This window comes from Volvox carteri (assembly GCF_000143455.1).
Source record: "Volvox carteri f. nagariensis unplaced genomic scaffold VOLCAscaffold_11, whole genome shotgun sequence".
NCBI lineage: Eukaryota > Viridiplantae > Chlorophyta > Chlorophyceae > Chlamydomonadales > Volvocaceae > Volvox > Volvox carteri.
The window spans coordinates 309,291-324,635 of record NW_003307554.1 but is presented as its reverse complement, the minus strand read 5'-3'; the positions used below and the strand labels follow the sequence as shown (position 1 = coordinate 324,635).

At 54.6% G+C, this 15,345-nt stretch overlaps 4 protein-coding genes across 4 annotated transcripts; 2 read left to right on the top strand and 2 right to left on the bottom strand.

Moving 5' to 3' along the window:
• Positions 1-3,275: 3,275 nt before the first annotated feature.
• VOLCADRAFT_58530 (uncharacterized protein) lies at positions 3,276-6,456 on the bottom strand (the record flags this gene model as incomplete). The annotated part of the gene is made up of 8 exons (XM_002948628.1): positions 3,276-3,451; positions 3,718-3,802; positions 3,980-4,143; positions 4,396-4,588; positions 5,350-5,508; positions 5,861-5,939; positions 6,062-6,138; positions 6,217-6,456. 8 exons carry the CDS (start codon positions 6,454-6,456, stop codon positions 3,276-3,278), a joined length of 1,173 nt encoding a protein of 390 aa, XP_002948674.1.
• Positions 6,457-7,261: 805 nt separating this feature from the next.
• Positions 7,262-7,609, top strand: VOLCADRAFT_58546 (uncharacterized protein; the record flags this gene model as incomplete). Its single annotated transcript, XM_002948744.1, has 1 exon — positions 7,262-7,609. One exon carries the CDS (start codon positions 7,262-7,264, stop codon positions 7,607-7,609), a length of 348 nt encoding a protein of 115 aa, XP_002948790.1.
• A 1,904-nt stretch (positions 7,610-9,513) lies between these two features.
• On the bottom strand, positions 9,514-12,463 carry VOLCADRAFT_73880 (uncharacterized protein; the record flags this gene model as incomplete). Its single annotated transcript, XM_002948627.1, has 5 exons — positions 9,514-10,132; positions 10,525-10,623; positions 11,283-11,323; positions 11,788-11,836; positions 12,266-12,463. 5 exons carry the CDS (start codon positions 12,461-12,463, stop codon positions 10,019-10,021), a joined length of 501 nt encoding a protein of 166 aa, XP_002948673.1. The 3' UTR covers positions 9,514-10,018.
• A 131-nt stretch (positions 12,464-12,594) lies between these two features.
• On the top strand, positions 12,595-13,728 carry VOLCADRAFT_104005 (uncharacterized protein; the record flags this gene model as incomplete). Its single annotated transcript, XM_002948743.1, has 4 exons — positions 12,595-12,824; positions 13,035-13,195; positions 13,458-13,575; positions 13,679-13,728. The coding sequence occupies exons 1-4, from the start codon at positions 12,698-12,700 to the stop codon at positions 13,726-13,728; spliced, it is 456 nt and encodes a 151-aa protein (XP_002948789.1). The 5' UTR covers positions 12,595-12,697.
• Positions 13,729-15,345: the final 1,617 nt, after the last annotated feature.

The following is a 15,345-nucleotide window of genomic DNA, read 5'->3' as shown; positions in this document are numbered from 1 at the left end:
GTCCTTCGTCAATGGTGGTCACTTTCATGGCGCCTTTCCCGCATTTGCGCTAACGGATGGATTGTGGTATGAACCCGCTACAGTAAACCCACAACTTGGTGGCGCTGGGGCTTTAATATGCCGTATGTGCCTTTTGCCTTCTGTGAAGGCGTCCCACACAAGGGCGGCAATGGAGCGGCTCCTTTCGCAACGTACGCTCCTGAAGATCAGCCTGAGAGTAAGGAGTACCATATCAAGCCCAAGTTGAAGGAGGGTGCTGCAAAGGTATTAATGTCAACTTGGACTCCATCAACGGTCAAGTCAAGCTCTTACCTTTCGCGTATGCTACCAGTTTGATTGATGCTACAGCATATCAACAAGAGAATAGATGCCAACATTTTTTCCTGTCTCATATTTCAGATAGTGGTCGCAACGGCTGTTCTGTTCACGTGGAAAATACTCCTAACCGTTTTTACCTGCCTTTGACCTCCCGGTCGTTCCTACCCTTGCAGCCAACTGGGTCAACATTTGACACAGATGTCTACCGACAGCAGATTGCCCAGAACTTCACGAACATGCAGGCCAGCAAGGCGCGCAATTACGGCGGAAATGGAGTTTTCAACTGAAGAAGACAACGCAGGAGTAACATGGTGGCATTATTGGTGTCGCCGGGACCGATAAGCACGGGGTGACCCAGATGAAAACCTCGTGATTTGTACAGATACCGTGTATGGCCCTGTATGTGTTCCGATCCGGCTGATTCCCACATAATGGCGTCGTGAGATGCGTAGTTGGTAGTACAGATACTCTCTGCTTAATTTCGGCGTACGTGCAGGCTTCGTTCGCACGACGGCGAGGGCCATGGCACGCCTGGGGATTGTGTGAGCGTGGCTAATCAACAGAAAGGTCGTTTGATGGCGCACTCGTGTTTTGCATTGTCATGTATGTGATTTGCATGTATGACCTCACATGGTCCAATGGCAGGCATGTCGGTTGGACACCGCTATTCATGATGCAACTATGTGTTGTGTGGCTGCAGAGAGGTGTGCGCATGTGTTTGTCGTGCAGGCCTCTGGGTTTCCTGCACGCCTTGACAGGAAGAAGCCAGTTCAGGGATTCTTAGAATCAAGCTTCGTCAAGTCTTTTCCTGCATTAGTTTTGGTAGTCCTGCCTTCCAAAAGGCACAGACAAAAGGAGACGTATAAGCCGTATATGCCAGTGTGAATTGGTTATCGTATAAACGAGATATAAGAGGATTGTAACCTTGGCCAACCACCTTACCTGACGATCGATCAACGTGCATGCCCATGCAAAAAATGCGCTGTGCGCTACCATACAGAAATATGCGATGAAAATGTAAGCAATGCAAAGGTATTTGTACTAAATAAAATCCCACCAGCATAAACATGTTGCAAAACCAGGCAAGGTGCTTTATTGGGGCGGCCCAAGGTCCCTACAGCCTGGATTGCATGCCAAGCTGAAAGAATGACAATAACAAATGTCGGCTGCGCCCTACGATCGCGAGGCCAATGGGCTGTAAAGCAATCAGACAGTCATCATTGCACATGTAGACGATGAATCTTGAGTGTTGCTTGCGCGACTCAGCGTGGTACGTGAAAGTTAAGTTCTTTGCGCTGCCCCACGTGACAGCGTGACCAGTCATCAAAGGCTGATGTGACGAAATCGATCTCCCACGCTTTCAGTTGCTCACCAGGCCCACACCCTATCCTACCAGCGGTTTGAGATCTTGCCGGGTTCAGTTTTACTTCTCGTTCAAAGTGACAATTAACATGAAGGGCATGTGGCGGACAGTTGAGCTTGTCAAACCTAGGGCACGTATCCATGCATGGCCATCCCAAGGTAACAGGGATCCAACCTAAGAAATGGATAGCCATTTACAGCCAACTTCAATCCTTTGGCAAGTCAACAAATATAGGCAACGAGGTTTCCCGTCTGCAATCCTTATCCGCTCATCCATGGCGGTGCCACTATCGACAAAACCCTAAGCCCTCCTTGACAGCATGGTGCGTGTCCCAGGAAGGCGCGTCAACAGCAACATAATGATCCCTTGCAGGGCACACTCGCCGTGCATTTCTGTACTCTTTAACAGTCTGTTCCTTCCTGCCAGTGTCTACGCTCAATAGTACACGTTACACACAATACCGCGTTCTGTTTCACATCAGATCCTCGCCCAGTTTGCCGACATGCTTTGCCTGTCGCATCCACATCCTGCGCCTTAATCAGGTAGAGCAGGCAAAACTCACACCCTCTTTTCTTTCCGGAGCATGTAAAAAATCGTGTGAAAGAGCACGTCCAAGGCGTCATGTCCGACATCGCCTAAACAGAGTCCTCACGACCGAGCCACCGCCAAAACATCGTATGCTTGGGCCCCGGCGCATTTGAAATGAAAAAGCGCGGACACTCTCGCTCATTCACTGCATTGCCCTTTAACCAGTCTCCCTTATCTTTAATGCAGTTTACTTTTAACCAGCGAGAGCGCCCACTTGGCGCCCATTTAAACCCTGGCACTTTGCGTCTGCGTACACTGGAGACGTCGGCCTTATCCCTAACCCTTACACGGCTAGTATACACTCAAAATCTTTATGCATGCATGTATGTATGTAGAACAGTTCCAGTGCTCATTTCCCGACCCCGCCGTCGCACACCGCCCCTCCCCAGCGTTCCCTGGCCCGACTCATTAGGACCTGTCCCACTTTCCCTCTACCGCATCTTTACCTCTTGTTCACCGGTCTAAGTGTTCGTCCTCTTGCCTCACTTTTACCGTCTTGTCGAGGTCCCCACACCGGCCGCTTCACAGCCGCGGCTCCTTGGTAGCCGGCCGCTCTGCCCCCGATGCCATTCGCCAGCTGTCCGGCATAGTCCCCTCCTCCTCCGCGTCGTGGGACCACAACGAATTAAACAGCACTGGCGGGGAAGCGACGAGGAGAAGCGGGTAGCGGGTCACGTAGGGTCTCATCGACCCACCACCACCACGACGAGGACAGAACGGAAGCCAAAATGCGAATGCCCCGGCCAAGGAAAAATGAGCACGGGTCCGTACGGGTTGGTGGCCTACGCGGCGACGAGGGTTCCGCAAGCCGAGCCTATCGTTGCAAACGGAGCCCGTAAAGGCCCAACAAGGAGGTGTCCCGAGGTTGGAAAGCATCTCCCTCCTGGTGCGGCCCGCACCCTAATGACACACCATTGGCAGTGGCCCGCCTGCCCAACATACCGACCTGGGCCCCGTACCTCTGGGCTGGTCCACCTGCCTCACAACCCCAAACTGCGTCCTCACCTCACCTCTTTCTTCCCCCCTGCCACATTACCACACCGCCACAACTACCCGGCGAAGGGTGGTATCGCCCACCTGTGGACAGATATCGCTCTCCAAAGCTTGGTAGCACCGTCACAATCAGCTTGTCGCGGTTCTCCACTCTCTTAGCCAGGCGGATGGCGGCGCACACGGCGGCACCTGAATGGCGCCACACACACCGGCAAGCCAGCCAGGAAGCAAAGAGCCAGGGACGCTGGACGGTTGCAAGGCAATGCCTCCGAGTTTTACCTGCGAGCTCTAGAAGGGTATATATGCCCCGTCGCAGAAAGGCGCCCGCTTAGTTGGGAGCCCCAGCAGGCCCCGGGCTTTTACCAACGTCCCAACTCCAATTCCAATCTCAACACCAGGCTCTCTGGTGCGCCCTCGGCCCCGGACCTGCCCATGCACCCGCCCATCCAACCCACCGGAGGAGATGCCGCACAGCAGCCCCTCCTCAACTGCCAACCGTCGGGCCATCTCAACCGCCTCATTGCTGTTCACCTTAAGGACCTGAGTGGAGTAAGACGGCGCGCAAGCACGTGACAGATTAAAGGAATGAACCTGCAGTATTCCTCCAAGTCTCAAGTATTCTGAAAGTACATGTCTCTACGCTTTTGCCTTGTCGCGTCTGCGTTTCCCAAGGTCCTGCTCAGGTCCTCGCCCGAAAGGCCCCGCTTCCTTTCCCACCTCGTCAAGAAGGTCAACCCGAAGGTTCCTGGGCACAAAGCCCGCACCAATGCCCTGAATCTGGTGGTAGCCGGGTGCGCCTCCGCTGATGACCGGGGACTCAGCAGGCTCCACCGCCACCAGCTGGACTCCGGGCTTGTGCTCCTTGAGGTACTGGCCTACACCTGCAGGCCGAGTAGTACGCGCACACCATCGCTTGAGACGAGAGCGAGTGGGCAACGGAGTGGAAAAGGAAAAGTTGCGGAAAGGGAAGTGATCAGTCAAGGATGTCACGAGAGAGGGCTGCTGTTGGCGCATCGCATGTGTGTAGGGGAGGGCATGGAGCGGAAGACGGTGCACGGGGCCTCCGAGATCTCATATGGGGATCGGATCGGCGGGAAAGTAGGATCATGAACAGGTCTTACACTTCTCCCTACCCGAGATAGTTCCGCCGGTGCCCACTCCCGCCACGAAGATATCGACCCGGCCCGCCGTGTCCCTCCAAATCTCAGGGCCCGTGGTGCGGTAATGTACTTCGGGGTTGGCGGGGTTGTCGAACTGCTGCAGCATGAAGGCGTTGGGGGTAGACTGCACAAGCTGCTCCGCCTTGCGGATGGCGCCAGTCATGCCCTGGATTCATCACGGCAGAAAGCACGACAGCAGCGGCGTGGCGAGGTAGTGCCAATGCCGGGGCGGATGCCACAGTCAATGATGATGTCCATCACGTCCGCCACGTCACTGCCGCAGCGCCCCCCAGGACGTGGACCATCGCAGGGAAGCGGCGACCGGCGAGCAGGAGAGCCGCGGTGGTTCCGGTTGAGGGTGGTCACCGGACTGCAGGTGGCCGGCAACTGCGTGCGTGCATGTGTGTGTATATATGTGCATATATGTGCATATATGTGCATATATGTATATACAATGTAGGTGGGGCGTGTGTTCGTATGGTTGGGGGGTCGCCAGGGTCGGGTAATGTCCGGGATTGCATCTGGGTGCGGTCCCGTACTGACATGACTTGCTTCGTGGCCTCCCCGGCCTTCCCCGGCCTCCCCGAGCCAACCCGAAACCTTCTTGTCCTGTCCTACTAATTTGCTGCGCACCATGTCAACCTGCTCCAGCCAGTCCTCGAACTCCTCCTTTGAAGCCAGGCGCTCACGCCTGCCCAGTTCCCCCGATCTTCTTGTGCCCGTCCTGATGTGCACGATGATGCCCACTCATGATGCCCACTGATGAAACTCATTAATTACTCTTTTTTACCCATCTATTATTTGCAAGAAGTCAACAAGATTGCTTAGGGTTGCCTCCCTCCAGTCCCCCAAGCAAGTATTCCGTCCTTAGACACAGGACCGCAGCTGGAACCACCCCAAGCCACCAGCCCAAACGCAGCCCCGCACCAGCCGGCCAGGGGTAAGAATGAGCGTCGCGCCAAAGGCCCGCAGCAGCACCCGCCGCTCGATGCTCATGGTTTCCGGCATGGTCAGAATCAGCTTGTAGCCCTTGGCTGCTGCGACGTAGGCCAGGGCGACGCCCGTGTTACCGCTCGTGGGTTCAACCTGGTGGAGATGAGGGCGACAGGAGGGCGTGCCGAGGAACCGCGGCCGCAGGTGGTCGGTGAATGGGTCGATGGGCCGATGGAAGGGTTGGACCTCTGGGCGGGTTGCGGTTCGATCGTTTTGCAGTGCCATGCGGGAAGAGGGGAGGCACAAATGGTGCAAAATATGGTGGAGAGAAAATCAATGATACACGGCTGAAAGGCGCGTAACAGGGAAACCGTCAGATCAATCTATGAGGTACTGTGCCAGGCGACCCAAGGAAAGGTTTTGAGCAGAAGGAAAACGTCTACCATACTACATAAAAAAAATCCTTAACCCTGCCTGCGGCACTCTGGCCCACGCGCTCACGCACAAGGATAGTTCGACCAGGCTTGATTTCCCCTTGGAGCTCAGCGCGGTCGATCATGCTCAGCGCAATCCGGTCCTTGACGCTGCAGCGCGACAAATGGTTCATAAGAGGTCATAGTAATACAGCTGACTGCAAACAATACTCAATCAGGCGATGATCAATCATGCGCGATGGGAACCTGAATGTCCGTTCAGGATAACATACCTGCAGCATGGCTCGAAACTTTCAAGCTTCGCGGCGATGCGACCGAGACATCCCTTTGTCACTGAATTCAGAAATACCTAGATAGGAGTAGACACTAGTCTCAGAAGACGTCGCCGTCGGCAGGTCAGGAATGCAGTGCATGCATTTGCTCATACCATGGGTGTGTTCCCGACTAGCTTTGTTGCATCCGTCTGAATTCCATGCTGTGGAATTGGAATACTAAACAACGGGTCCGGCCTCTCCAGCGAGATTGCCGGTTGCTCAGGTAGCACTGCTGCGCACACGACCGGACCGCTGCGCCGACTTCTGCAGGCGAAGCGTGAAAATCTGCAAAAAAGAGCTTTTGAGCGGTGCTCTACCAAATTGCAGTGTACACGATCCGTCAACACAGCCATTTCTAGTGTTCAGGGATGCTCCGTGACTGCAACGTAATCAAAATAATTCTTCCCAAACGCTATTAAAGGAACATGATAATATAATGCTTCGTCGCAGGCATAACCGTCGATAATGATTCTCGTCCAGTCTGTACAGCCCCATGTGCCACGAAGAGAGTGGAAGTGCCGTTGAATCGACATCGCACGGCAGCTTCTGAAAGCAGGCTCGCAGGGATTATAACCTTTATCAATCAGACCTCATTATTTTATGGATGGATGGATGGATGGATGTTACAAGCTTCAGCGAGCTCGTACGGCCCAAACGAACCCGGAGGCTCATGAACCGCTTTGACAGCGCCGTCGATAGGGAAAAGAAAAACGAGAAAAAGTAAGCGAAGCACACAAAACAAACAACAAAAAGGAAAGTTTTACGCAAGATGAAAACGGGTGTTATGAGAGAGAACAGCGTCAATTTGACTCTGAAACACAATTGCCTGTTACCGCCGAGAAAGTTAGGTAGTTAGGTGCTCATGCCGGGAGCGAAACATCTCAAAAATTGCCTTTGCAAGACCACGCTGATCATCCACTTGCATGATATCACGGATGTTCGCATTGACGGGCACACCGAGGTTCCAGAGCTTCTGACGCGCAGACATAATCGCCGGACATTCTACCAAGAAGTGTTTTTCATCCTCAATAGCATTATTTTATTCTCTGACGTGTTTCCTGGGAAGGGTACAACACGCGACAGCTTTCCGACATACAAGAAATAACCATCAATCGTCCCAGAGGTGTATCTCAATCAGACAGCGCTTGTGAGAACTAGATGTTTTTCTTTTTTGTTGGCGGTGTGTCACAGAAAACTGTAGTCCTTCGCACACTCGCGCAGCGCTGCATCAACTGCGGGTCTCAGGTGCTTCGCGAGGAGCGTGTGGACAACGTTCTCAGTATATTTTTCCTTCCTGTCTGGACGATTAGCAAAGGAACTGCCTTCATTACCTGCGGCACCTGCGGCTGGACGTCATTCGAGGACCAGACCCAGCTGCCGCCTCCACCCTCGCCACGGCTGCCCCAGCTTCCATCACGACAGTCAGCTAGCTGCCCCGGGTGCGGCCGCCATGTACAACCTGACTTCGCGTTTTGCCCTTCCTGCGGCCGCAGCCTGGTGGGGTAGAGTTACCGGCGCGGCAAGGAGCGGAGGCGCATGCACTGTTCCCAGCCATCAATATTATGACCACACCTTGCTTTGCTTGGCCTCGTTAAGCGGTAGCCCTCACGGACTACTTGCCTCATTACATCACATGTGAGTATGAGCACACTTTAGCTACTCTGGCAACGTCGACCCATCCAAATGGGAGCGACTTGGGAACCGCCTGAAGTGGCGTACGTGCTGTTGGGAATGACCGACACTCATACACCAGAGAATGGTGACAGCAGTAATAGGACCCGGGAGGGTCCGCGGCGCTTTGCTGGTCTTAACACGTACATTATGCAGGGCAGTCAGGGCAGGATTCGGTGTTAAAGCGGGGACCGGCAACCAAGCCGACCAGTCGTCGTGCAGACAGCTTAAAGAAGCCAGGAAACCCAGTGACTGAGCCCGCGCAGGCCACAGCAGCATCTTGAAGAATCTTGGCGTCATGTTGAGATTTAGATGGTGACCAGTGGTCGCAGTCACAGTCAATTGAGCATACAGTAGCATACAGCTGCAGCCGAATTTATGCCAGGGGAGCCGCTTTGGATCTGACAAACGTAGAGGAAGTGGAGCACCCCCAGTGCATGGGGGTTGGAGGGGGAAGTCTGTTACTGCGGCTCTGCAGGTTCCGGAGCCTGCATGTGGAGTGGTTCCGCAGCTAGGCAGCGGAAGGCGTGCACCGCCGGCATTTGTGACCTTGCGGACTACTAATTGCGAGTCGCCAAGTTGCTAAGGCGTAAGCATGGAGGTTGACGGTTTTTTGTTGAAGTTCCGACATGTACTTATACACGATAAGGCTAGTCCGATACGTCGTTAACCAACTCCAAAACATTACAGTTTGCAAGCCTATAGCCAATCTGTCGGCAAGACACATGAGGTCACAGCTGTTGTGTGGTTACCACGTTTGTTCGTGTTGTAAACCGTCGTTCGCGTTGCCAATCCGTTTGGTTGGCCCCTGCTGTTGAGCGTTTCGATACATCGGCAGTTTGCAAGTCCCGCAACCACACGGATGGCATGACCCAATGAAGCTGCCGCTCTAGCACAGTTACGTATGACCACCCGAATTTTGCCGCCGTACATGCACTGCACAGTTGCACTGGTAATGTACTTCACTCTAGCTGCGATGATGGCTGCGCTTGCGTTGACGAGCTAATCCGACACCAGCATCTTACAGACAGGAGCAAGATTGACCGGCAATGAAACAGATGGAACACAAGTCATTAGCCCGTTCCCTTGTTTCTTTTGTTCTTAGGGATTTGGATTCTAGGGTTTTAGGGTTATAAAACCCTAAAACCCCAAACTCATATTAGTAATGGAGCTCACTCCCCAACGGGAAACTAAGACTATTTATGAAGTTCATGAGAATGCAATAAACTGCTATAGCAACGGTATCTATCTGTCCCGTGAGTTGCAGTATGCAGATCAGCCGTGCGCATCCCCCATATGTTTCTCGGCGCACTGTCGCCGCTTGCAAATACCCTTGACATCACAATCGGATGTGGGAAGATGGCTACGGCAAACAATTTCGCCATAGCCATCTCCCCACACCATCTCCGATGATAGCCCTTCAGCAATCTCCCTCTGCAAGATTCAACGACGTCTGCACTTACGAGTCACAGAAAAAATCGTTTATCGTACTGCCACGTGTTTTTGGTGCCGTGCAATTTTGGTTAGGACCAGGACAAGTTAATTGCAGCTGTGGTACAAGTCTTGGTAACGCTCCGGGGGCCATCCGCCCTGCTGTTAGCGAGCAAAGCACCAATGCGCGAGCGTAAAAGAACATCATAAACACCGACATTACTTAACCCCCCGTACTGCAAAACAATACGTGCTTTATGAGCCCCTCAAGAGGTAGCGGGCTGGCTGGCCTTGATGTGCCGCGTGTTGACGGTGTACAGCATATTTTGGTGCTATGCAATTTGGTGTCAAAGAATTCCCATGCCAATGGGTTTTTTCCGCTGGCACAACAGTGGTGACCTCCCGCAGTTGTGTAGCACCAATATATCGTGTATCCGGTTACACGCCATCACCACCAGCAGACTCCAGCCACCGGAGGGAAAGAAAGTTGCGCCCCTTTCCCTCGCTGCCCCCGAACCCGACACCGGCGCCACCTAGCCGTATGTCACACTTCTTCCACGTCATCCACGACTGGCCGCCTGGCTCTACCCATCATCGTCCCTCCCTCCTTTCAGGCTTTCCTTGACTTCTCACTACTCCCAGCCAGGCCAGAGTCCTCCATACGTTTTCCCCCCCGCACAGCCTTGGCGCGTTTCCGTGCTGAACCGAAATGTTTATGCCTTGTTTTCCTGCTTCCTCCCAAAACGTTGTGCTTCCGGGTCGCCTGTGTGAGGAAAAGCCAACCACATACATGTCCTCTGCCGTGTTGAGCTGCTACATGTCATTTTCGTCCTCGGGGTGGGGAGCTGACTCCAAGTCCCGCATGAAGGTGCGCGGGTTGGGCACCTGGCCGTTGAATGTGGCCTGGGAGAAATCGAACCCCGGGTGCTGCACAAGGGAGGGGAAGGGGTTACTGAAAAATTAGAAGAGTGAAGTTTAAAGAGAAGCACCTATCAACATGGGAAAGGTGACATTGTGGTGGAGGAGGGGGAGCAGTTACACGTCAGCTAGGGAACAGATGCGTGTGCAGGTGTGTGTGTACGAGGTGTCTGCGGGTGCGGGATATGAGTCGCGCGAGGAGAACGGAAGGCAAACGGAGATTCGACTTAATTAAAATACGGAGCAGGGGAAGCGGACTTATATACACACACATGCCAAGGCAAGGAACAAACAAGGGGGATGTGGTGGTGCACATTCAGAAACCTCTCCCCAATGTCCCTCTTTGATTTACACCTCTCCCGAACTTTCCACAGCTCTCAACCAGTTCCCTCATCCCCCACCTCCACTTGAAATCTCTCTAGCAGGAGTCGCTGCTGATCAGCCTGCTGGGTGACCGGGTCCAGGGAGTGTCCCGCAATGGCGCTGCCCCACACCTCACCCTGCCGCGGAGAGGGGAGGGCGGAGGGGGAAAGACGAACCACAAACGAGTGAAGCTGCTGCCAGGGCAAGAGTGTACCAGACGTAGGGCGGAGGGGGGAGGGAAGGTCGGAGGAGAGGGCATGAAGGGGGCGGACTGAATCGGCGTCGCTGCCGCTGCAAAGCAGCAAGTGCCGCCGCTGCACCGGTGCTGCAGCACCAGCCAAAAAAAACAACGACAAAAACACAACATCAGCAGCTTTAACCCCCTCCCAGGACAGCCCGAGGAAAACCAATGCGCATTACGATTGTCAGCTAGCTGTATGTTTATAGAGAGGGAAGTGAGATACTGTCAACAACGCGCAGGGTTCAAGGTAACAGCTGTAGCGGTATTTCCCACAACCCCCGCCGAATTGATGCCACATATAGGCAACATGCAGGCACGGTGATGTCCACGATCACTGACATAACACATCACACATGACGTATGGCATGGGATAGCATGGCATGTGCGAACGATACGATGTTTCCCACGAGGCATGGAGTGGCGGCGCACTGCGAGCCCAACCCGGCCAGCAGCGGTCGCTGCCTGTGGCTGTGGCTAGGAGGGAAGGGCGGGCGAAAGGTGAAGGTGTATACGGGTACATCCGCCAGACGTCAAAGCGGACGCGAGTGTCTCTACCTCCGCCAGCTTCGTCAGGTTGATGTGCAGCACACCGTCCTCTACCGGATAGCGCGGATGGTGGCAGCAGATGCGGCGGGGTGGGGACGGGGGAGGGAAGGGACACGTCAGGGGTGACGTCATCAGGGTCCTCCACAAGGAAGAGAGGTGTTGCCGGTTGTCGTCCAGGTAGCAGCCCTGGAAGACAGTACACAGCGAAGGAGACACCCCTTTATCTCTCTCGCTCCCTCCTTCTCCAGCTCTCTATCAAGAACCTCTTGCGCGCCGCTGGCCCGCTGAAAGACACCTGACCTCTGGGTGCTCCGGCCATCACCTCCAACCTCAGGATACGCCGCAGAGAACGGCAGGGGGGATGGAAGCGGGGCCCCCGGGCTGACCCATGGGTCAGCTGCTTTGCGTACCCTCTCCCTACCCGGTACGGTCACGTCAGGTCACGTCAGAGGTCATATTCCCCCGGGGGACCGGATACTCGGGGCCATACAACCGCCCACGCAGCAGCACGTACCTAGAGTCCAGAAGCTTTCGGAGACCTTGACGGGGGCCGCCAGGTCGCTCTGCTCTCTCGCCGGGTAGCAGTGGTGGCAGCGGTGGTGGTGGTGGTGGTGGTGGTGGTGGTGGCAGTGGTGGCAGTGATGGTGGCGTATTTGATTAGCGATTGGGGTCAAAGAGACGGGATGTGCATAGAATGTGAAGGCTAAGGAGTGGCTGTTGGCAAGTTTGACTTCTTATCCGAGCAAGCCTTCAAAAGCATAGGAAGGCGTGGACAGTATAGCCCCGTGCGCAGCAGGATTGCTAGAATTGTGAATAGGCTGAATGCTTTTGAAACGTACAGCATGCCCTTACAGTCGAATAATTACGCGGCATGGGGTTTCCGGGAGCGTCGGCCCGGCGCCTCTCCCTCCAGGATTCGTTCCCCCCATCAAGGGCACGGCGATCCAGGACCCATGGTTGACGCGAGAAAGGCAGTCACGACAAGAACTCACATCCATGTAGGGCGGGTTGGGCCTGATTCCAAAGCGCAGGTGCTGCGTGGTTATGTCGACGTACAATTGCTTTCCGGTGACGCCAGGAGGAACATTGGTGTAAATGTTTACTTCACTGTACGTCTGATCCCATTCATAAACGACTTGTCCGTTGTGCCTATATTGATGTCGCTTTGTTGGAGCTAGACGGTCGGCCATTACCCTGAAATCCCTATGACTGCGGCTATTCCGTAGGCGCTTTTTGCTGCTGTAAGAACTAACAATCAGATCGTACTGCTGATAGAGCTAGATTAACTGCTTTGTGAACGGAGTAGAAGCAAGCTACCGTAATCGTGTATCACTACACGTCTGTTGGTGAAACAAATTTCTAATTAATATTTCCTCTTTAGCTACCTATAAGTAGCGTGTCGATAATACTGTAGTCCATCGAGGATGGCGCCCAAGCCGAAGCAGCTGACGGCACCCTTGAGGCCAATCCTTGTAGCTGGATTGGCAATTTTACTTCCCATATGCTTTTCAGCCTTCGTGATAGGCATTTTTGGGATGCGAATTCTCTTGGGTAAGCACATCTGTCTTCGATGCCCGAGTGTGTAGGAATGAAAGCCTTAGTCCGTACTAATGTAAAACGCGGATACGATGCAGCATAATAAAATATGAAGCAGAGGTAAAGAGGGATATGCCTGTTATGGTGACCCGCGGACCGCTTCTCCCTTTTTGGCTTACAGCGCCAGCCGCTTCGTTCCAACTGCAATCTTCCTCCGCTGCACAGATGAAGATGGCTCCAGCAGTCTCAGCCGAAGCGTCTTCGGACAATACTACAAGCGGCTCATCGCCATCAACCCGTTCTTTTCTGCTTTAATTTTCAATGGCGGCATGATCGGCTCCATGTTCTGCGTTACGAAGCTTGTCGAGCACGGATACGCCGCGAAGGTGCGTCCATAAGGGAAGCAGCTAACTCAAAATACCTGGAGAGCGCATGCACATATTTCTCCCAGACTTGCCGTGCAGCCTTTTACAAACCGATAATAGCTTCCGACCTTGCTACTAACTTCATACAAAAGGGCCACGGCGTAAACTCCCCTCAGCTGCCCTTGGAACCATCGACTAGCAGTTGATGTAACCATGCAGCTTTCCTCGCTGCCTACTATCTGCTGCCACCCATCTGCTGGCGCCCGCTGCCCGCCCGCTGAAGTCGCAACCCTCTATGACCACTTTGCTGCAGCGGATTAAGCAAGAAGGGCAAGCAGGGGCGGCGGCAGCACCTGCAGCGGCCGCTGCTGCTGCTGCCGCTGCTGCTGGAGGTGCTGGAGGTGCGGAGGCGTCGGAGACCAAGAAGGACAAGTAGAGAGCGGGACAGCCGACTCGCGTACATGGGGCCCTCCCCACACCCACACATACTAACCCAACCCGCAGGCGTTGATTTTGGTGGGTCGCATGCAGTCCCCCGAGGGCCCACTGATTGACTCCTGGCCTGCTAGGCTGGGGCCAAACACGACCGGCTGCACGGCCGGGCCCGGACCTGCGGGGCGGTCCGAATAATCCGTGCTCCAGCCAGGTGTGTGGATCTGCCAGCGGGCTCAGAATGACCTAGGGGTGGCTGACTGTAACGGCTGCACTTTTGGACTGTTGCGGTGTCTCCAGACATGAACAAGGGCTGAGGACCTCGAGAGGGGGTCCACAAAGAGGAGGAAATCAGGAGATCCAGACGAGATCCAGGAGAAAAAATCCAAATGGCGATTGCGATAGATGAAAGAGCGTGGCGGCACGTTCTGTGGTGATGGGCTGTCGATGATGGTGGTTTGGGGTGTCTGGGCCTGCTGAGATGATGTGCGTACAGGACCGTACGCACAGAAGTTGCATTGCACATCACATTGGGTGTCGCGTTGATTACGCGTCTTGATGGCGGGTGGAGGGTTTGGCAGTGGTGGTGGGCGCTGTGCAGTGAAAGGGGTCGAGGCTTAAAAGTGGAAAGGAGCGTCTGTGCATCGACAGCCAAGAGCCAACGACCTGCAATCGATGATACCTGAAGACACAGCAGGCTTTGCTGAGTCGCAGTTTACACCGGATTCTCGTACGTCGGTAACAAACACAAATTGTGACCATGACCTCAGCAGCTAATCCTACATCAACCGCTTAGCCGCGACACATAACTATAGCGGCCCGCAGCCCCAGGGAGTACTACAACAATCGCAATCCACAAACCTCCTGCCTGGAGCTTGTGGAGCACCTGCCCTTATTTAGCTGCCTTGTAGGACCCACCCTCCTCGTTCGTGGACGGTTTCTCTAATCCTAATCTTCTCCTGAAACCAAATGGGGAAGGGGGGAGAACACCACGAGACGGACCCCACCCCTCCTGTCGTTTCAGCACCCATTCCGTTATATCACGACTCCAGAAAAGTACCGATCGGCGAGATGCAGATCCCGTGATATGCCCAGGATACTACACATTCCCTGCTGCGCGGGGGAGGATCCGAAACTCCCCACCCGGCCTCCATCCGTCCTCACAGCCCGCGGTGTGACTCGTCGAACGGCTACACGACGCGACTGCCCCCTCTTCGCACAGATCACCGGCCACAAGGACCCTCTTGTCCAGCCACATGTGTACTTATCACATACACCTGTCCTTCGCGTGCTAACTCCAAGCAACTGGGGAAATAGCCGGTTTCGGAGGCAGGCGCTGGCAAGCCAGGGTCCCTGGAGGGATGGGAGGGAGAGTTGCTTGCAGTTGCTGGAGTTAGCACGCGAAGGACAGGTGTATGTGATAATCCCTCCAAGGACCTTGGCTTGCCAGCGCCTGCCTCCGGAGCCAGCTATCTTTCGTCCAACCGAACGCACCCGAACGCATGCACGCACGCCACCCCGAATGGCTGGGGACGGGGGCTACGGCACCCTCGGGACCGACGGGACCGCGCCTCGTCCAGGGACCTTGGCTTGCCAGCGCCTGCCTCGGAGCCACCTATATATTGTCCAATCCCAAATTGTCTATAGCTTAAGAAGGGGCTTTAGCTCAGTGGTAGAGCGCGCGCTTTGCATGCGTGAGGTCACCGGATCGATCCCGGTAAGCTCCATATAGTCACGTG